Source organism: Rhynchophorus ferrugineus, unplaced genomic scaffold (genome assembly GCF_030347505.1).
Source record: "Rhynchophorus ferrugineus isolate W39M unplaced genomic scaffold, kcgeb_rfMv2 rfM4, whole genome shotgun sequence".
NCBI classification, from domain to species: Eukaryota; Metazoa; Arthropoda; class Insecta; order Coleoptera; family Curculionidae; genus Rhynchophorus; species Rhynchophorus ferrugineus.
Window position 1 is genome coordinate 59,932,155 of NW_027472583.1, and position 22,549 is coordinate 59,954,703.

The following is a 22,549-nucleotide window of genomic DNA, read 5'->3' on the forward strand; positions in this document are numbered from 1 at the left end:
GTCCGTTTGTAGATCTTTTTGACTGCTACTTGTACTTTTTCTACAACCTTCAGCAGCCTACAACAGAGATATATCTTTTACCATGATAACTGATCATCAGCAAATGTTCCAAGTACTATTTCTTTTGTTGTTGGGATATTAGCAGTGTAGAGGAGATACAGGAGTGGTCCCAAAAATCTACCCTTCCAGACTAAATTTTCTTTCGAAAAGATATGATATCAGCAGTCTACAGCAATTTGCTCATTTTGTAGATTAACCCCAAATATCATATCCGGTCAATATCTAGTGAGATGTGCAGTATTTTTCTTCTTCAAATGCCTTTTCAACAACCGCTTGTGGATTGTTGAGTAGTGGTTTCGAAATCCAAAGTGGAAATCAGGTATTTCTATAAATAATTTAATACGTCTTAACAACAGTTTTTTAAATAATATTAATATCGTAGGTAGCAGCGAAATAGGCCTGTAAGAGCCAACTTTTTCTGCCAGATTGTCAAGTTTTTTTAGTATAATTATTCGAGCAACCTTAAGACACTTAGGAATATGCTTCAGTCTCAAGCAGGCGTTGAATATATTTGTTAACATGATTATTGCTTTTCGTGACAGCTCCCGGCATCAACCCTGTTCTTTTCTGTGTCTAGTTTATTATATTTATTTCTATTTCTATATTTCTTAATTAATTTTTATTCTATATTCCTAATTAATTATTTTTTGTTAATACCAGTATTACCAATCTTAATATTTTTCTTTCTATAACCTTTAGTTTCTTTAGTTTTCATCATAATTTTATCATTTGTTTACATATATTCTATTGTTATAAATTTGACTTTTATTCGTCTCCATTGATTGAAGCTATAAATCCAAGATATTCAAAAATATTGGTAATATTAATTCTTTGAAACATAAAAGTACAAAGAGAAAGGATATTTTTATGATAATTTTCAAGTAGAGAAACAATAAATGAAAAACCAAGAATCAATAAAAAGCAAAATCATGGAAATCATAAAACAAGAGAGAAACTGAGACACAGAAATAAAGAATAAGAAAAGGCACCTACAATTCAAACACGAAGAAAAAGAAGAATAGAATGAACCACAAGAACTCTAACAGTAAACTAAGAATGAATTTAAGAAGCAAATATAGTTTTTTAGTAAAATATTTCTGGTTGAATCACTGCTAAATGATCTGAGCTGCTAGATCAAAAATATCTGTAATCTATTCAAAGTTATTTTGTACATACGTCATCTAAATTTGTGACGTCGAAACGTCGCAATGTTGCCGCATCAACTCTGAGTTTTAGTTCAGTTTGGCTTTGATGTACAACATTATAATCTAAATAAAATGTTATCGAATAAAATCAATAAAAAAAAGCTACAGTTAATTATACAGCCACGATAGTTTATAGGTTAGCGTTATAACCTTATCACTATTGCTTTCAAAAATTTTGCATACGTCTGACTACCGGACATTTTTGTTAGGCTCATTCGTTTACATATTCGAACTAATCAGACATCATTGCGTCTCTTTTTACTATTTAGACTAAAATAAGAAGGAAAATATTATCTGATCCTAAGAGGAATTTACAAATTGCGGCAGGCAATACATTAAATATCTTGATGACGTATGTAAAAAAAAACCTTGAATAGATTATATTTGTTTCTAGCTATGAAAAATAGTACCAGGTCTGGAGTTTTATAAGTTGATTTTCCTATTGACATGTAACTACATCCCAGTTCAGTAACTGCTTTATGATTCTATTAAACTATATTATGGTGAACCGTAATTACATTAGATCAATTTAGAATAAAAATTTACTTATATTATCTTTTTCAATAAATGTAGCTTGATCTTCGTATAGCAGCTGTTTGCAATTTCTGATATTAACAGTTTTCGCTTTCGTTTCCAGCCTGGAGACTGTCTCATCAGTCAAGTATTAACCGTGGACTTGTCTAAATATGATATAGCGTAAGTTTTAGTCCAAACGACATATTTTGAAAAGGGTATCATAGGTTATAAGTTATGATGATTAAAAAAACACTGTTTGTGCTAATATTAATGTTTATACTTGAACTGTAAGAGTTTATGAAATAAAACTAGACAATAGTTCTAAACTATAGTTTATTTTGTGTTCAGAAAACAGAATCGATAAATTCTAACTTTTTATACTACTATATTTTTAGTAGACTAAATTTCTAATTCATCTTGTTCTGCGAAACAAGCGGGACATGGGTCGGTGTATGATGGAAGCAAGATTGATACACGAAAGTTTGACTCATACATTCGGGCCTTATTCACATACGAGTAGAGTATATGAAATAAAACTAAGGAACAGTTCCAAATTATAGTTTATTTTCAAATCATAACAGACAACGTTACTACTCAAAACTAAAATCATCTAAAAATACGTGTATATAATATTTCTGTAATAACAGTAAATATCCTTTCCCTATCCGTCATTTTTTATTCTTTGGTTCCGTTCAGTATATTTTTTCCATATCGCAGCTTCAGTATTTGGCTCAAAAGAACCTCAGTCTCATTTCAGGCATTCCAAATCAATGTTAACCTTCATCAAAATAACATAGTTTATACTAAAAATAAGTTTTAATAATCAGTGAGATGTTAAAATTCACTCGTCGGGGCCTGGGGAATAGCTTGGCGACGATGGCGAGTATCTTGGAGGCTGTGGAGAGTAAGTGGGTGAGGCTGGAGAGTAACTGGGACTGGTCGGTGTGTAGGTGGGAGATGTGGGTGAATATTTGGTGCTGTGAGGAGAATATTGCGGTGAAGTGGGCGAGTACCTCGAACTTGAGGGTGTGTGCTGTGGACTAGTTGGTGAGTAATTCGGTGAAGTCGGTGAGTAACTTGGAGATGTTGGCGAATATTGAGGGCTGCCACCGACGAATGACGGTGACGTTGGAGAATAACTGGGAGACGTTGGGGAATATTTGGGCGATGAGGGTGAATAACTGGGGGATGCTGGGGAATATTGTGGGGAAGACGGCGAGTAGCTAGGTGATGTGGGCGAATAACTTGGCGACGCGGGTGTATATCTTCGCGACGAGGGAGAATAACTGGGAGATGTCGGAGAGTAATTCGGCGAGGATGGACTATAGTTTGGGGATGTCGGAGAATAGCTAGGACTCGTCGGCGAGTATCCCGGACTTGTTGGAGAGTAACTTGGCGATGTGGGACTGTAAGAAGGCGACGTAGGAGAATAACTGGGAGACGTGGGCGAATAACTAGGGGACGTGGGGCTGTATGAAGGCGACGTGGGGGAGTAACTCGGACTTGTGGGCGAATAACTGGGTGAAGTGGGACTGTAAGACGGCGAAGTTGGTGAATAGTTCGGGCTAGTGGGCGAGTAACTCGGCGACGTTGGACTATACGACGGCGACGTGGGGGAATACCTCGGACTGGTCGGGGAATAACTTGGACTCGTTGGACTGTAATTCGGGCTGGTGGGAGAGTACCCGGGGGAGCTTGGTGAGTATCCCGGTGACACGGGAGTCATGGAGGGAGAGGTAGGCTGGAAAGCCGGGCTCGAGGGACTATACGAGGGCGATGTCCCGTGCATAGATGCCGGAGAAGCCATGTACGACGACATGGCGGGAGATTGCGGAGTCGGGGACCAAGCGCCGTAACCTGGAGACATCCCCGATGCTGGAGACATGCCGGATACGTCGGAGGACGCCGAGGGAGAAAACGCCGGTCCTCCTGGCGTCATTCCGCTACCCAACAAATCTAAAAGTCACATAATGTACAATTTAATATTATCGCGTAGAAAATTAACTATAGACTATCCAAAGTAGCAGTAAACTCACGTCATTTCAATTTATGTGTGTGTCATATCAATTTATATAGTGTCCATACTAATATTCATTGAGGCTGCAACACGATATACATATTTCTAAAAATACCAGCAGCTTAACTTTTGATAGTATCAATATTTACCCCTAACGCATTTTGGTGGTAAGAACGGGCTCCCAGTACCTCGTTCCTGTTTGAAGTTATTCATTAGAGACGTAATCTCTTTCTTGCTGACCATTTATTTGGCCTGGGCATTTTCAACCAGGGTAATTAAAAATTTTAACTAGCGATTTGAAATTTCTCAAAACAATCAAAGCGCGAAAACAACGTTTGCCGGTTTATCACCCCTTATTATCACTAATGTTTTGAAGAATTTTGCAGGCATTTGACAACCGAACGACTTTTGCAGGCTTATTCGGTTACATGTTCGAACAGACAGCATTGTATCTCTTTTTAACTAGAATACAATGAGAAGGGAAATATCGTCTTCATTTATATACATTATACATCTTGATGACGTGAGTTCACTGCTACTTTGGATAAACTATACTTACTGTGTGGTGACCATGCGCTGCCGATGTGAGGGGTCGATCCCTGAGTCCAAGGCGTCATGGCGCCGCCGGGACTCATGCCAGGCGTAGCGGCCGATCCGAAGAACATCCCGGAGGAGATGATATCGCCGCCATGCGCTTGCGGTATCGGTATACCGAGTTTACATTTGTCGGCGTCCAGAAGGAGATCGAAACAACCGGTGCCCATTTTCGGCATCTGACCCAAAATAATGTTTTCGGAAACACCTGAAATATTGAAATGATGTTAAAAACAAAGAACGTGTGATTTTGTATGTAACTATAAGATCGTTCCAATGTCCGCTACTGCTTGTCACAGTAAAGCCATGTTGATTTTAAGGGCATCCATCCATTATGGCTTATTGGCATAGACCTGCGCTGCAGATAATGTCATACTTCTAATATTTTGATCACAATAGCTCTGATCAATGATGTAAGCTCATCAGGCCCTTGAAACTGCACCATGATATATTAACAATCCAGTTTGGTTATTGGTTATCTCAAGGAGCAAGAGAAGCACATAAAGGCAAGCATCATTGAGTTGATAAGCTGCCGATTTTTTGAGTTAGTCAGTCAATAATCAAAAAAGAGAAAGTAAGGAAAATTACTACACGCATGGCTGATAACAACACTGCACTAATTGGTTCACCATTACAGTCTCTATACTCATCAGATAAAAAAGAAGAGTAACGTTTATGACTGATGATAAACACTGGATCTACTAGGCGAAAAAATCACATTAGTCTGTGGGAATCACGGGAAGGTCTCGCGCATCCAGCATACTTACCGGACTTGATACTGTTTTTCTTTAAGTTATTGATGATGGATACTTCATGAACATCTTTTGATTGTACCTAATTTATTCTATCAATAAATGCAATTCAAGTAACGTGTTAAAGATTTTTCGCATTATTTCATCGACTCTGCGGAAAAACGGCCATCTGATGGTATTGGTAGTGAAGACTGAAATTGATGGGTATACGTGACGGGACACGAATGTCTTTTCGCTGTATGAGAAGAAAAATCTTCTTTATGCTCTAACAATGTCAAACTTACATTAATTAATTTGAAGATAAGTGCGGCCGATGGACTTCGATTGCTATGTATAGTACATGGAGAACATGCTCCATTAGTGAATTATCATCATATGAGTCTTAGATAAAAAGCTCGAGGAGAGGCCAATAATATTTGACGAACAACAGCCTGCCTAACGAAATCATCACTGGAGAAAGTTACAAACCAATCATTGATATAATATAATGTAATTGATGGTGTATTACTTTAGCTGTTACAAGAAATCATTGGATCGCCTCAAAAGACTAACCCGTAGCACTTATTTCTATACCCTATAAATGTTTATAAAAGTAAAAGTCAATGACTATTACCTCTCATTGGATCAACTTCGGCGTGAGACGCAGCGTCCATCAACACGTCAACAGTTTCCTCGAAGGAGCATCTCATGAGGGCGCCAGTATCCTGCCTGTTGATGCCGTGACGCGTGATGGCCATCAAGTGGCCTTTAGCCGTCATGACGTCACACAACAACGCCAGATGGCGATAGTTCACGTATAGGCCGTAGAACTGAAGAACAGCGTTCATTTCCTTCTCTACGGATTTACGCACAGCCTCGATTCCAAGTACCTGGAAAAAAGCAATCGATATATTGTGAAAAGAAATGATAAACATATAGAGTGGATCAACTGTGTATTTATTTCTGAAAATCTCTCTTTTGCTTTTTTGAAAACGTTGGAAAATCATGTTCAAATGAAGTTCAAACGCAGAACAGAAACTGTAAACTTCGAATAAAACAGCCAATGTACGTCATCAAAATTTATAATGCAACGTTGCTGTACCAAATTATACCTTAAAACATAATACAAATGTAAATAAAATAATGAAACAAAAATAACGTTATAAAATATAATTTACTTTAACTTTACGGAACATCTAATGCACATGTATTGAAGGACTTAAACTACAGTTAGTTAAACAGCCAAAACAGTTTATAGGTTAGAGTTGTTTTATTGTATTGACATATGACATATCGACCACTACCAACAAAAATCGAATGTTATAAACCAATTTGGTTGCATGTTCGGACGCATCAGACTTCATTCTGACTCTTTTTAACTGGTGTAATGCCGATTACTAAAATGCTCCGAGTTCAAAAGGGATTTTATGTTTTTATAAAATGAATTTGGTAATACGTTCGACTGTGTTGATGACGTGCAGTGGCTGTTTTATTGGAAGGACTATAGTAATCACTTTTAATGGCGCATTGTTAGTACTCGGTTAACTTCGGCAGTTTTCGCGTCGTTTTCGTTTTGACGCTAAAATTGTGATTTGTATACTATTAGCTTGTTTATGTTCAATATTGTGTGTTATCAGTTTATCGTTATTTTGCATATATAGTATATTCAAAGTTTTTTTCAAGATGTTTAATGTATTCCCTGCCGCAATTTGTAAATTCGTTTTAGAATTACACCATATTTTACTTATCATTTTGTCTGATTAGTCTGATTGTCAGACGTATGCAAAATTCTTGAAAACAATAGTAATAAGAGGTTATAACTTTAACCTATAAACTATTGCTGTATAATTAACTGTAGTTTTTAGATGTACTATAATGTTAAAATAAATTATATTTCATAATATTTTTGTTCAATTATTTTATTTAGATTAGAATTTTGTTGTATGTCAAAGCCATACTGAACTAAAACTCAGAGTGGATGCGGCAACATTGCGACGTTTTGATGTCAGAAATTTAAATGACGTATATGTAAAATAACTTTGAAGAACAGACTATAGGTTCATATTACTTGCGTTTATTTATATTGTTATTATTTATTTTAACTTTTAATCTGTAAGTAGGGTTAAGAAGTTTTGATGTGAATAGATATACGGTTTATGTTATTTATATTCATTTATTTGAAATATAGTTAGTATTATTTTATTGTACCAGTACGTTCGAACATACATTTGGAGAAACTCTATCCAACTTCCTATTCTTTTATTTAATTTAGTTTTGCAAAATGGAATCAATTATGGTCAATTCGTTATATTTTAGACAAAAGTTTTCTTGATATCACCAATAAACTTATCATAATTTAATTTAAGTTGAATTTAAAGGTAAACTGAAAGAAAGGATATTGTTATATTCTTTAAATATACCTATAATATATAAGAACTGGCAACGTGCGCATGTCTTGCGTTCCTATGAGTAAATTCTTGTAACTTTAATTCAAATTATATTATAGAGATTCGATCAATTAAATGAGTACCAGCCTGATCTTCCTAATACTCTAAATAAAAATTTACAGATGGCCCACCATACTCTATATTAGTGTTGGGAACTATCGACTGTTTAGTAATTGACTACCTTTTACTATCGACTCTTTCAGTCGCTATTTTTGGTTCGACTGATTTTATTACTTTTTACCAGTGACTGTTTCATACTGTGCATTTGACTGAAAATAATAATTTCTATTTCAGCTAGTTTTTTAACTATCGACTGTTTTCAGTCGATAGTTCCCAGCGCTACTCTATGTTAACATGTTTTACCGAGAATATCTCGCAGATGTCGTTGGAGTACGTCCGTACAGGATCGACGTCACGTTCGGATAGTACCTTCATCATGCTGGTGCCGTCAGTTTCCAGCAACCATTCTGCGATCGATTTGAACTCGCCGGTTTCGGTGATGACAGTCCGTTTTTTGGAATCGGTTTGAGGTAAATGCATGTACACCTGAAGTCAAATAAACGGTACTATTACCGCGAAGAAAAAAAGGCGGTACCAACCTTCGATATGGCCTCGATTCCTTGAAGGGTCATGTCGCTGAGCATGTTGGCTTCGATGCACCTCAAGAACATGTCGTCGTCCATTTTATCCACGTCCTCGTCTCCACCGCTGTCTCCAAATTTACCATCGTCGCTGTTCATGATTCTGATGCGAAGCACCAGCTTCTCGGCATTGTCATCATTAAAAATACAGTTCAGGTCATCTCCAAACCCTTGGAATATACAAAATGATTATTTTATAATATATAAAGTAATTTTTTTATGCATTACACCTGAGTAACTAAAAGCTGTTTATCCAAATCATCAGTCTGTTTTGTTTTAATTGCTTCTAGTTTTCGAAATATACAATAAATTCATTATTTTACTGTTTTGACCATTGAGAGCCATTTATTATATTAAAAAATATTAAACAAAGGTTAAACTAAGCCTTTTATATTGCTGGATCTGTTTCAAGCCTTAGGATCCAACAGTAATCGCTCATCATTGTAAAAAAATCTGTAAACTTGTATCATCTAATAATGTTGTTTCTCAATAAATAATGTTTAGTGCGGTAATGAATTTGTGTATCATGTAATACAATCCATCAAAAAAACTTTAGCACACTACAAATTTTTCTTTACGATTCTTAAAAGTAATGAAACTTTTTCAAAGATTTTTAACACAAAAAGAATATTTTAAAATAAAATATGTACATAATAATCGTTGCAATAACTAAATAAAAACAAACAAAAACCTTATGTAACGTATCTACTACGACACGTATTTTATATTTTACTATATACACACAATTTAGCTTAATACCTGCCTAAAACTATTTATTAGTGTTGGGAAATATCGACTGTTTAGTAATTGACTACTTTTTTACTATCGACTGTTTCAGTCGCTATTTTCGGTCTAACTGATTTTGTTACTATTTACTATCGGCTGTTTCAGTCGTATACCTTTAGTTACTATTTTTGGTTCTGCTAGCTTCACTCGACTGATATTTAACGTTCTGGCTCCGTCGTCCTAGCCGCGACCTTGACAAAAATGTACCTAATTTATGCTTAGATAGATTTATATGTAATACATATAGTTTTATGTTTTTTGGGTAGTTTGCTTGTAAATAACAATATATTGTGTATTAATATAGCAGCATTTTGGAACGATTGGTAAAATACTTTTGACTCTTTTTCTTACTCTCTCGATTTTTGTTAAAAAACATTTCCGTTCAATAATAAATACAGCATTTGCTTTATTTAAAAAAGCTCTAGTAGATATTGTGCGGTCATTTTTAATTATGTCTTTAACAATTTTTTTTAACAATGATTAGGTATATGCTTAATTTTTATTTAGTATTTATTGTTATTGTACTTCTTTAGTTTTTAGCTTTTGTTTAAGTTTAATTGTATCGTCTATATTTATTATAATATATTATTTGAAAAGAGCAATTAACATATTAAAATACAACAAAACATTTGTTGGGTATTATTCCATTCCATAGAAAAATTCCATTCTTTTTTACAGATCAGAATATTTAAATATATAAGTAATTCTACCTCCTTTAAAATTAAATTATTAATTTCATATTAACAGTATTCAGTTATTACTTTTTTTCTTTAAAGTTAGTACGTGAAGGAATATGTGCATCTCCGTCTCGCTTATACTACCATTAGAATATATAAGAACATATAAAATTAACTGTTCCGAGCAATTATCTCCGTCCTTTCCTCTCTCACAATTTATACCATAGAGGGTACGGTCATCTTCGTCTGACATCACGAATTGAACAAAACAATAGAACCGTGCATTTGACTATTAGTTTTTTGACTATCGCCTGTTTTCAGTCGATAGTTCCCAACGCTACTATTTTCTATTTACAATTTTATTTTAACTACTACCAACTGATTACTTTGAAGTCGTTGCCGAACCCGAACAGTTTTAATACAACTATTTAGATTTGTTTTGTTGGTAATTAAATTTTTTGTAAACGTCACAAAATTATATTATTATTTTTGTATTATTTGGGCTTGGCACCGACATCAAAGTGAATACGTATAGTAAATAGGTTAAATATGGTTTTTATTTATTTTTATTTAGTTATTACAACCATTATTATGTACATATTTTATTCTAAAACGTTTTCTTTTTGTTAAAAGCCTAAGTTTGGTTATTTTTTACTTCTTAGTTAGTTTCTTATTTATATTTTGAAGTTGGTTCAATTGTTTTGTTAAAAATACATTTTTAAATATAATTTTCTGGATATTTTAATTAATTCACGATGACTTCTAGAACTATTTATTATATGTATTATCGTCTTTATTGTAGAATCTAAAGTCTACAAGCTGTAAACGCGTAGTGTGCTAAAGTTTTGTCGCGTGGTATAAATACAGAGTTACAACAATTATTTTTGCATGTAGTTATGCAGAATTCAAGTACCTGCGTTGATTTTTTCAGCGATCTGCTCCATGGTGAGCTTCTTATCAGTCATTCGTTTCCTGTCCAGCTCGATACGTAACAACCAGGGTGAAATCCTTGTAGGATCGAAATCCGGCATCTCGTAGTATACATTAACGAACTCCTGATCCTCCGGTATGACGGTATTCTGAGGGTCAGGGTCGTAGTATATCGCGGTATTGGCGGTGACTTTTCTTAGGGTCGTGTGTTCCAGACGACATAAGACGTTCTGGGAAAGGAAATCGCCATCACTGCCGAACTAGAGTTAGAAAAAAACGAACTTACCTTAGCTTTTTCCGCGTCTCTTGCTGCGGCACCGGTCAGGAACACCGTGAGTGATGGCGCTTTCGGGCGTTTCGATATGTTTATGATTTCCTTAAGACGAGGCACTCCGAGGGTTACGTTCTTGGACGAGACACCGGCGAAATGGAATGTGTTCAAGGTCATCTGGGTGGCGGGTTCTCCCAATGACTGGGCGGCCAATGCCCCCACCATTTCACCTAAAACACGTGGTTAATCATAATTGGATAATTTATGGTACTCACTGCTGTTCAGATGAAGTGTCCGTACTTGCTGATGTTCATAGCAGAGATGCGCGTAATTGTATGGTCAAGCTTTGCGACTTGGTCTTTTTGGATTGAAATTTCATAGAATATCTTTAGTTTCAATTGTTTTTTGGTGTATAATTTTATCAATATTCGTTTGGTTATGATATTTTTATAGCATTTGCATATAAAAATGAAATAAATATGTGTTTTGGGATATGATTTATAATCTATTCAAAGCTTTTTCAGTAATGCGTCATGGATATTTGTGACGTCGAAACATTGCAATGTTGCCGCATCAACTCTGAGTTTTAGTTGTTGGTAGGGTATACCACTACATAAAAAAGTGTGCTGTGGAAAAGAGTTCAATGTAAAAAAAAACAAATCTAACCTACAAACTATTATAACTGTGTCCTTAATTGTAGTTTTAAGTCCTTCGATAATATATGTATTAGATGTTTGATAACATTTTTGTTCAATTATTTTATTTAGATTAGAATTTGATTTTTTGTATGTCAAATTGAACTAAAACTCAGAGTTGATGCGGCAACATTGCAATGTTTTGACGTCATATAGAGTGCATTTATTGGTAAAGAATGGTGCACAAGACCAAACACTGTTCTAAAAGTAAATAATGATGATTTTGTTTGCTTTCAAAACTGGACAATGAATGTGTTGTTGAAAAATGTTGCTTAGACAACACGTAATTTTTAATAGTAATTTAATTGGTATTTTGTTATGGTCGATGTGTATAATTTAATTGGAACATATAATCTTTTCAACTTATTGATCAGGATCTGGAGAAATTGAATTTTGTACGGGAACATTTCAAATCAGCTTTCAAAATTCGCCTTAAACTGCGTGCAGAAATGTGTAACTAGGAACCACGTCACCAAACGCACCTGAGCCACATTTTCAACGTTACGAGACGTCCGTTGTCTTACAGAACGAGGCCTGTCTGATGTCATACCGTACTGTCGAAAACTCTCATGTAAACGGTAAATTGTGATTTTGTGAGGCACTGGACGATTAGGATATTTTTGACGCAATTTCCGCTTTTCAATATATATTATCATTATTTCTGCTCGTTCTTGTGGCGTATATTTATCCATAATAACATTTGGACGTCTGCGCAACACAATGGTTAAAGCAAAATGGTAGCGGGACTTTTGCCGCATCCTTTATTTAATGTTTTCAAAAAATAAAAATGTCAATATATCCACTTCAAATTATGTGATATTGTTAGGCTACATTTTTCATATTTGTTAAGTCCAATATTTGTCAAATTAAATACGGCTTTTGATATGAAAAACTCTTTTTAAATAACCCGCTATAAATATTTCACCCATCCAGAGAGTGAATCAATCTTTAGTACTATAGAAGCATAAAACTTTTTATTTTGTGTTCACAACATTGACAAGTTATGGGATGCTTATTTGTTTAGTTTTAGTTAGAGTGTGACTAGCGATTTGTTATCTTAAATAAATAATTCTTAACGATTCTGATTTATAGGGAGATTTAGTTGGTTACAAGACTGCCGTTCTGAAAGATAAACTTTTTCATAAAGCCATTTTTTTTATTTTATGACTTTAACATCGTGTCATTCGATTTATTTTAAGTCATTTTCGATTTGCTGGCGGATAAAAGGCAAATATTAATATGACGCATTTTGTTTGTTGGGCCACAGCGCAGCCAACTTGGTTAAAATCATCTATGACCAAACAAAACCAACAGACGATCTTAAAACAACTCCGTACTACCTGGATTAGCTTGAGCTTGTTGGAATCTCGTCTCGATTTCACCTATTAACCATTCGAAGGCTTCGGTGCTGAGCCTGAACTCTTCAGATACCGCTTTCGTGCAAAGAGTAGACCTCACCAAACATTGAAACAGCAGGGTAGCATTTTCGTTGGCCTGCTTCGATAATCTATCCTCGCCGGCTACTATGATACACTTGGAGAGCAAATCTCTGACACCGCGAATTACCTGAAAAACACATACAAAGAGATTATCTGTTTACTTTTAGTATTTCCGCGGTTATGCAACAAACAATACCAACCGGGGCGTTGGCTATGCAAATATAATTCCAAGTTAATTTTGTCATTTTTGTATATATTTTTTTAAATACACTTTTTAATAATTCTTTAAATTAGTAATGTTGCGAAATATCGATTGATTCAAAGGTATAGAATCAATTCATTTGAATGTTTCATCTTATATATGATATTCTATCTATAGTCTATTCAAAGTTATTTTGTACATACGTCATCTAAATTTGTGACGCCAAATCGTCGCAATGTTGCCGCATCAACTCTGAGTTTTAGTTCAGTTTGGCTTAGACATACAACAAAATTCTGATCTAAATAAAATAACTGAACAAAAATGTTATCAAATATAATCTAAAAAAAGTACATCTAAAAACTACAGTTAATTATACAGCCACAATAGTTTATAGGTTAGAGTTATAATCTCTTATCACTATTGCTTTCAAGAATTTTGCATACGTCTGACAACCGGACGACTTTGACAGGCTCATTCGTTTACGTGTTCGAACTAATCAGACAGCATTGTGTCTCTTTTTAATTAGAATAAAATGAGAAGGAAAATATTGTCTGATTCTAAAACGAATTTACAAATTGCGGCAGGCAATACATTAAACATCTTGATGACGTATGTACGAAAAAACTTTGAATAGACTATATAAATGAATTGTCTTAGAATCTATGTCATATTTCTTACATAAATACAATAGATCCCAAAAAGATTTTATCACTACTACATATACATTTCAGCTTAATGAAACAATTTATAAAAGCTTTTCCTAGAGATGGTAAATAAATTTCATTGTTTATCAAAATCAAAACTGAAAAAATCGATTTTCTTTAATAATGTAAGATTTATTTTAATCTGCGTACTTCTCCGCTTTTCAAATGTTATTAAAACACTGATAGATAATTAGTGTTATCATTATCCCATTTCTTTCCCACAAAGTCAAAATGGCAGCCAAAATAGAACTAATTTTGTATTGGCGTGTTTCAGCCCCCATTTGTAATAAAATATTATAAAGAATACAGAGAACATAACCTAACAATTATCTTTTTTTTAATCTACGTGTGTACTACCAAAGTTAACAAATAATTGATATTAGATATTTTGATGATTTTTATTCAGTTGTTCTTATGTGTACTTAAAAAATATGAGCTTAAATGCTATTTATTCATTAGAATAAATATTTAACGGCTAAAATAACTTGTGGCTCATAAGATGTTTACCTAGTTTTGAACTAAATCACAACAATAATACCTCCGCCACTTTCACAAATATATTCAACATGAACCTTTTTGTTCTTTACCATTCCTTCTCTTTCCTATCATCGCTTCATTGACCATATGCTAATATAAATAATAAATAACGTAAAGCCAGACAAGCACAGACAATAAATAACGTAAAAGTTTCTGTTCCTCATAAATTTTGATATTTTGGGTGAAAATGAGAGTTTGTGCCTAAAGTTTTAATTTGCTACTTTGATATGAAAGAATTTGTAGTTAACGTTCAACGAGAGACTACAGTGAAAAACAAGATGTAGTATATGAGTAAATAGTTCAGAGCATGCGCACTCAAATGAAGTTTCAATTTAGTTTGGTTATGTTTGACGTTTTGATAACTAACAGGCTCTTATTTTGTTGAGAAGTAAATTTAGCTAACGATATTGTTTCATTCATCGCAATGTTCGAATATTTTAGGATAATTAGTTGAAAAATAAAATTGTATCAATCAAGATTTTGTTGCTACTAACATATCTAAGGTATGTTATAATTTTAGATGGATTTTTAAATGAATTTTGTATTAATTATATTTAGTATACTAATATATATTTATTGGGATTAATATATATTCTAGCATTGGGAACTATCGATTGAAAACAGTCGATACTCACAAAACAGTCGATAGTCAAAAAGCTAGCCACCAAAAATAGTAATTACCATTTTCAGTCAAATGCACGATTCGACTGTTTTTATGAATTCCTGATGTCACACGAAGATGTAGATAATTTCTTTCTAAATAGAATAATACCCTACAAATGCTTTATCGTATTTTAATATGTTAATTGCTATTTTTAAATAATATACTATAATAAATATACATAATAGAACTTAAACAAAACCTAAAAACTAAAAATGTACAATAACAATTAATAGTAAATAAAAATTAAACATATACCTAATCATAGAAAAAAATATAATTAAAAATGATTGAACAAAAATCGAGAGAGTAATCTAAATATTACCTATTATTGCTATAAAAACAGTCAAAAGAATTTTACTATTACATTAACAATCTTGAGAACTATCGTTCCAAAATGCTGCTGTATTAATATACAATATAGTGTTATTTACAAGCACACTACCAAAAAAATCATAAAACTATATATATATATATATATATATATATATATATATATATATATATATATATATATATATATATATATATATATATATGTTACATATAAATCTATGTAAGCATAAATTGCGTACATTTTTGTCAAGGTCGCGGCTAGGACGACATAGCCAGAACGTCAAAAATCAGTCGAATGAAACTAGTAGATCCAAAAATAGTAACTAAAAGTTAACGACTGAAACAGTCAATAGTAAACAGTAATAAAATCGGTCGGACCGAAAATAGCGACCGATACAGTCACTAGTAAAAAGTAGTAAAATTAGTCGAACCGAAAATAGCGACTGAAACAGTCTATAGTAAAAAGTAGTAAATTACTAAACAGTCGATAGTCGATTTCGGTCGATAATTCCCAACACTAATATATTCATAAACCCAATTTGTCCTCACGCCTTCGCCATAATTTATTAATTTCCTCTATTACCAATAAAAAAATTTGATCTCAAAAACTAGAATAAAAATTTCACAACTGTATATAGCTCTCTAAGAATTCAGACAATACCAAACATAACCATATTTAGTTATGGAAATAAACGAACCAGTCATGTACTACATCTTATTTCCCTTTAGAGAACTATTATTTTTACACCAAAGATATGAAAGTGATTGAGGATTACAACTGACGCAACTGAGTACAATATCGATGACTTAAAAACTCGGAAAACGCTGGAAGCACAGTTGTACATCTATTAACTTACCCTGATCGGTGAGAGATCGGTAGGAACCCTCTTGTTAATGTGGAAAATCTTTTGTACGTTCCATATCATCCGCTGGAGGTTACATGGCAGTACCACTTTCGCGTCGCCGCTGGGAAATATCTGTCTCAAAGCCTCCCGGTCCTTCTGCAACTGTTCCCATTCCCTCTCCAGCTCGGAGATGACCTCGCCCGATCCCATGAGTTGTTTGATGACGTCCTCGTTGAACACCCGCCTCAGATATCGCTCGTTGCTCGGATCAAACCGGAATTTCTTCTCGAACGTCTTGTTGCTCAGTTTAATGGTGGGTAGATATTGGAACTCGACCATCTCCCCGCAGAGACCGTCCTCGCCGTAACGCAGCTGGATGAGCTGCCCCACGGAGTTCCTCACGGTACCGTCGTAGTTCACCATGACGGATTCCATAGCTTTGATGAGACGACGTTGGATATAACCGGTCTCGGCGGTCTTCACGGCGGTATCGATGAGACCCTCACGACCTCCCATGGCGTGGAAGTAGAATTCGGACGGTGTCAGTCCGGCCAGGTAGGAGTTCTCGACGAAACCTCTGGATTCCGGACCGTAGTCATCCTTGATGAAATGGGGTAGCGTACGTTTCCGGAATCCGAAAGGAATTCTTTTCCCTTCGACGTTCTGCTGACCCACGCAGGCGATAACTTGGGAAATGTTGATGTTGGAACCTTTGGAGCCCGACACCACCATAGCCTTCAGGTTATTGTATTCGGTCAAGGATTTCTTCGCGGAACCGCCGGTCTTGTCACGAGCGTCGTTCAGGATCCTGTTCACTTGGTTCTCGAACGTCTGCCTCAGGGTATTACCTGGCGTCGGTTCCAGTTCCATGTTGTGGGCCTTCTGGATCACCTCGATTACGTCCTCCTTCGCCTTTTTGATCGCTTTCTGGATCTCCAGGTAGGTCTGGGGATCGGCGATGGTGTCCCCGATACCGATACTGTGACCCTCCAGCAGCAGCCAGTTATTGACCACGGTCTGGATGTTACCGTAGAAGCGACCGCACACTTCATGACCCAATTCCAACATACAGATATGCAGAAGAGAACCGGCCGAGGTACCCAACGTTTTCTTGCACAGGATCCCCATGATCAATTCTCCGTGCTCCACCATGACCTTGGTGTCACCTGGTGATATCCATTTATAGGGCCCGTCGTCCTCATCGTCGGGGTGTGTGGAATGGGTACGCATCATGTTGACATTTCCGGGAATTATCAACGAGAACACCTGTTTACCGGTCCAGAGGGGTTTCGGCTTCAGTATAGCCGGTCTTGGCATCTTACCGTCCCAGATCGGAAGGAACATCAGCAGATTCATCATCTGCTCCTTGTTGATGAAGACGTCGCGCTTGGTCATCTTCCTAATGGCAGTTAACGTGTCTTGCACTATACCCATCACAGGTTTGTTGGCCTGGGGAGTGATGATCTGACGCGGCGTTATGTGGAGGTTCTCGATCTCCGCTCTGGTCTCCATACTTTGGGGGACGTGGAGGTTCATCTCGTCCCCGTCGAAATCGGCGTTGTACGGTGACGTGCAGGACAGATTCATCCGAAACGTCGACCAAGGAAGGACCTTCACTCGATGACCCATCATACTCATCTTGTGCAACGTCGGTTGCCTATTGAAAATCACCAAATCGCCGTCACGGATGTGTCGTTCGACCTTATAACCGCATTGCAGGTGAAGATCCGAGGGTTTGGGATGGAACCGCAAGTCGATACGTTCCCCGTTATCCCGGATTATATATTTAGCCCCCGGATATTGGGAGTTGCCCCTCTGTACCAGCTCGAGCATCTTCTCGAAGTTGAACGGCGTGACGATCTCCGGAAAGGTCAGGTTCTGTGCGATACTCCTGGGAACCCCTACCTGATCGATGCGGAGGTTCGGATCCGGGGTGATGACGGTTCGGGCCGAGAAATCGACGCGCTTACCCATGAGGTTGCCTCGAATCCTCCCTTCTTTCCCTTTCAGACGGGCCTTGATCGCCTTCAGGGGCTTACCGGATTTCTGCATCGCCCTGGGCATGCCGGGCATATCGTTATCGACCAGGGTGGCGACGTGAAACTGGAGCATCTTCGTGTTCTCGGTGATGATGTGAGCGGCGGCGCCCGCGGCCTCGTTCTTTTGCAGCTCGTTGTTGGACTTGATGATGTCGGCTAGTTTATGGGTGAGGTCGTCTTGGTTTCGAGCCGAGCCGTACATGACGACCGCCGGTCGAACCGGTAGCGGTGGTACCGGTAGCACGGTGACGATCATCCAGTCGGGTCGGGCGAATTTCGGGTCCATGCCGAGGATGAAGCACTCCTCGTCGGTAATGTGCTTCAGGATCTCCCATACCCGTTCGGCGGTCAACGAAATCTTCTTCTCCTGCGAGTCCTCGTTGATGTGTTTCCATTCCGCCGTCAGATCCAAACCGATTCGCCGGATGTTGGGCTGATATCGGCCGCAACCGCCGTGACCCGCTTTCTTGTTCGCTATCTGTTCCTCTCCGTCTTTGGCCACGTCCATCTCGTCACCACCCTCACAGATGTTCTTCCCCTTGCAGAGGTCGTACACGTGGGCCAGACGACGTCGCGGTTGACCCTTGGTTTTCATGACGATCTCCTTTATTTTCGGATTGTTCGGACTGACCAGCAGCTTGCTGCAATAGAAACAGACGCAGCGGAGGATCTTGATGGTCTTGGTGATGAAGCCAACGTGGAACACAGGCTTGGAGAGGTCGATGTGGCCGAAGTGACCGGGACATTCGGTCATGTTGCCCGCGCAAGTCTGGCATCGGGAGTGACGGTCTATGACGCCTTGACGCGGGTCCATCAGCCCGCCCAGTTTGGGGCGGCCAGCTTCCATTGTCTCCGGGAAGCGGATACCGCCCTCCGTAACTGACATCCGGCGCTATAAAAAGAAAACATATGCAACCATACGACACATGTATTTCAATTGGATTTGGGCTTAATCAATACCAGGTGTACTGGAAAGTACAAAAAGCGACATGATTTTCAAGAAAATGGAAAAATTTTATTTATTCAAAGTACCGGCCATTTAATTCTATACATCTTTCAGGCAATGTATGGATGCTATCCAAAAAAAAAACTGTTTCTCCTTTGAGCAAAACGATTCATCGAGCCATTTTCTAACTTCGAAATTCGCAAAGTGCTGCTCTGTAAGCGCGTGCCTTACTGACGCGAAAAGTTGATAGTCTGGAGACTAGTCAGTGTCTGGAGAGTACCGCGGGTGCCATAATATGTTCCAAGTGCTTGCAACGTTTTCTTGTACGGTTTTGCTTTATCAGACGGCGCGTTATCATGCTGTAAAATCACTTTACCGTGTCTTCGGCCACATTTTGGACGTTTTTCGATCAATGCTTGGTACGAATTTATCATTTATTGTCTAGAGCGATCACTATTAACTGTTTTACTGGGGGTTTAACAGTTCATAATACACCATGCGACTCTGGTATCACATGGCTTCCGATAATCACATTTTCACCCATCTTCCTATTTTTTGAATATTCTTTTTTACTCGTAATCGGCCGCCAATCGTTCCTTGGGTAATATTTATCACTTCTGTCAATTGTTATTGAACTTGGGTTGGATCTTCATCCAATAACTCCTTCAGTTTCGCATCTTCAAACTTTTCGGTCTACCAGAACGGTTTTACCAGCAAACAATAACTTTCGGCAATTTTTTTCTTTTGATTAAATAAGAATACTAATTCTTACTTTTTAGACACGAAATTTAAAAATTTCAAACAGGTGTAAATCAGTGACGGTGTTATTGTGTAATTTCGCAAAATATAACATGTATAAGTCTGAAGCTTGATGTCAGTAGAATAAGATGACATATGTGTCAAATCATAACAATGCATACTTCAGCCTAGCGACTGTTAGAAAAACCTGTAATAACTTTCCTGTACACCTGGTATATTTCAATGATAAGTGACATTCGGCGAATGACACGAAGCAGGTATTACAATTAGATTTGAGCTTAATCAATATATTACAATAATAACTTACATCCGGTATTATAGAAAGAAACTATATGCAACCGTGTATACGACACAAAAATTTCAATTAGATTTGGGCTTAATTAATATATTACAATAATAACTTACATCCGGTATTATAAAAAGAAACTATATGCAACCGTGTATACGACACAAAATTTTCAATTAGATTTGGGCTTAATTAATATATTACAATAATATCTGACAAACAGCACTATAAGAAGAACATTTTTGCAATCATATACCGCACGCTTCTATTTCAACAATAATTAGGTATAATTAATTTATCGCAATAATAACCATATATATTAAAAAAACTGTAAGTAATAAGAGTGAAAATGAATTCATGTTATTTCACTATTGACATGTTAGTGTTCGTAAATTTAACCTTTCCATGTAAAAGTATTAAGCATGATTGTTATATTCAATAGTTTTGACATTTCTCTGCCATAAGTGACAATATACATCCTTAATAAATTTTATTTATTTTTCATACAGAAAGTTAGAATAAAATCAATGTTTCCCATTAAATCTGTATTTCAGCGAGAGAAACGATGAAAACTAATTCTTAGATTATTATTAGTCTAACAGTATGGAGATTTGAATGGAACTTAATCATGTATATTATATCAAACCAAAATCCTATACCCCATCCAATTAAACATCAAATGCACCTTATAGATGACGTCGAATATATTACCAATTGCAATTTGTAAAAATGTAATATTCATTTTAAACCAGATGATTTGTTCCTCCTCATTTTATTCTAGTTTATACTGGTGCCATGTTGCCAAATGTCTGCAAAATTCTTCAAAACATTAGTGATAATAATTAGAGATTATAAAATGGCAAACCAAAAATTTGATGCGGCAACATTGAGACGTACGGATTGGGCGTTTTTTTAGACGAGCTTATATTCTATTTCCATGATTCTAAGTATTCTGATTAAAGGCCCAAGCTTTAACATATATATATTTTTTAATACTACAGAATGTAGTTATTATGCTTTAAGTAATACACTAATTACTATTACACTAATAACTTTCAATCAACGCAATTTTTTGTTTTTTTACCAAGTTGTACTATTTCCAAGGTTGTATTTATATTACTATAGATGTTTATACTGAATGTTTTAAATTTTGTTTGCTAAATATTTTAAAACAGCAATACACAATAAATGAAATATACAATATATTGTTCAGCATTTTTAAAATTATATTTTTTTGGTAACTAATAAATAAATATGGCAACATCGAATAATATTATTTACACATTTTTAAATAAAATATCTATAATATTAGACATTTTTTAGGGACATTCAAATTTCTAATTTATATAGATTTCATTATATCTATAAATAAAATATTTTTTGTAAAAAAATATTAACACTGTAATTTAAATTAGTTTTAATAATATGGTTATTCTATAATTGATATGTAAATTGAATACGCAACCAATTATACACATTAAAATATACCCTTTACATATCAGCAAAATTAAAAATATACTAATTATTAACACTAAAAATGACTAACATTAAACCTGAAGATATTAACCAAAGTCGTACCTATATTAACATTTATACTATAATGAATATAATTTATTACCAACACAGAATTCAATGATAATTCGGATGAATTGCGAATGATTTTGAAACATAACACAATGTTTGTTAAAACCTTTTTTCGTGATAAAAAAACAACATAACATACATAATGAAAAATATTTATTGTTAAAACATAATCCTTTAATTTCGAACAATGGGGATGTATGAAATGAGGGAATATTTAATACCTACTCTGTTTTTGTTTGTGGGGAAACAAGAAAATGCAGTCAACTAAAGCTTAAGTGGTATAGCTGCATTTTACTTACAATTTCATCGGGGCTAAGTATACCAAACTGCACCCTTTTAACCGTTCGAAGGGGAGCTTTACTATCACTTGTAGCCATCTTGGCCACCCCATCTGTATTTCGCTGCGCTCGCGGTCGAAATAAACCGCGATCTTTCTGCAACACTCATAGCTATCGTCACGAGCCTATTACACAGCGTTGCCAAATTATAATTTTTGTATCACGCCTATTACAAAGTAAAAGATTATATGATGAAAGATGTTTTTTTCTGCCTTTAAGAAATTCATTTAAATAATAAAAATTTATTTTTTTTAAAGTTAGATAAATATCTTAAACGTGGATTGTTTCACAATGACAGTTGCA

General features: G+C 35.8%; 2 protein-coding genes across 2 annotated transcripts in view; one reads left to right on the forward strand and one right to left on the reverse strand.

Annotated features, from left to right (window-relative positions):
• Positions 1-2,107, forward strand: part of SMC1 (Structural maintenance of chromosomes 1) — a 10,482-nt gene extending 8,375 nt beyond the window's left edge. The window contains exon 21 of the mRNA XM_076401628.1: positions 1,903-2,107. Coding sequence (XP_076257743.1) covers positions 1,903-1,965 — 63 coding nt within the window. The 3' untranslated portion in view covers positions 1,966-2,107. The remainder of the gene's footprint in view (positions 1-1,902) is intronic.
• Positions 2,108-2,328: 221 nt separating this feature from the next.
• Positions 2,329-22,351, reverse strand: RpII215 (RNA polymerase II subunit RpII215). Its single transcript, XM_076401627.1, has 10 exons — positions 22,208-22,351; positions 16,307-19,225; positions 12,911-13,136; positions 10,891-11,105; positions 10,588-10,834; positions 8,170-8,381; positions 7,934-8,116; positions 5,758-6,013; positions 4,358-4,600; positions 2,329-3,737 (listed from the first exon to the last, which is right to left on the reverse strand). The coding sequence occupies exons 1-10, from the start codon at positions 22,283-22,285 to the stop codon at positions 2,623-2,625; spliced, it is 5,694 nt and encodes a 1,897-aa protein (XP_076257742.1). The 5' UTR covers positions 22,286-22,351; the 3' UTR covers positions 2,329-2,622.
• Between the last annotated feature and the right edge of the window lie 198 nt (positions 22,352-22,549).

What these genes read in the sequence shown, in the direction of transcription:
- RpII215 (XM_076401627.1), bottom strand. Translation starts at nt 22,285, where the DNA reads ATGGCTACAAGTGATAGTAAAGCTCCCCTTCGAACGGTTAAAAGGGTG. An exon ending in GAGACGCGGAAAAAGCTAAG is followed by an intron (nt 10,835 to 10,890) that starts GTAAGTTCGTTT and finishes TTCCTTTCCCAG; the next exon opens with AACGTCTTATGTCGTCTGGA. An exon ending in GAATCGAGGCCATATCGAAG is followed by an intron (nt 8,117 to 8,169) that starts GTTGGTACCGCC and finishes ATTTGACTTCAG; the next exon opens with GTGTACATGCATTTACCTCA.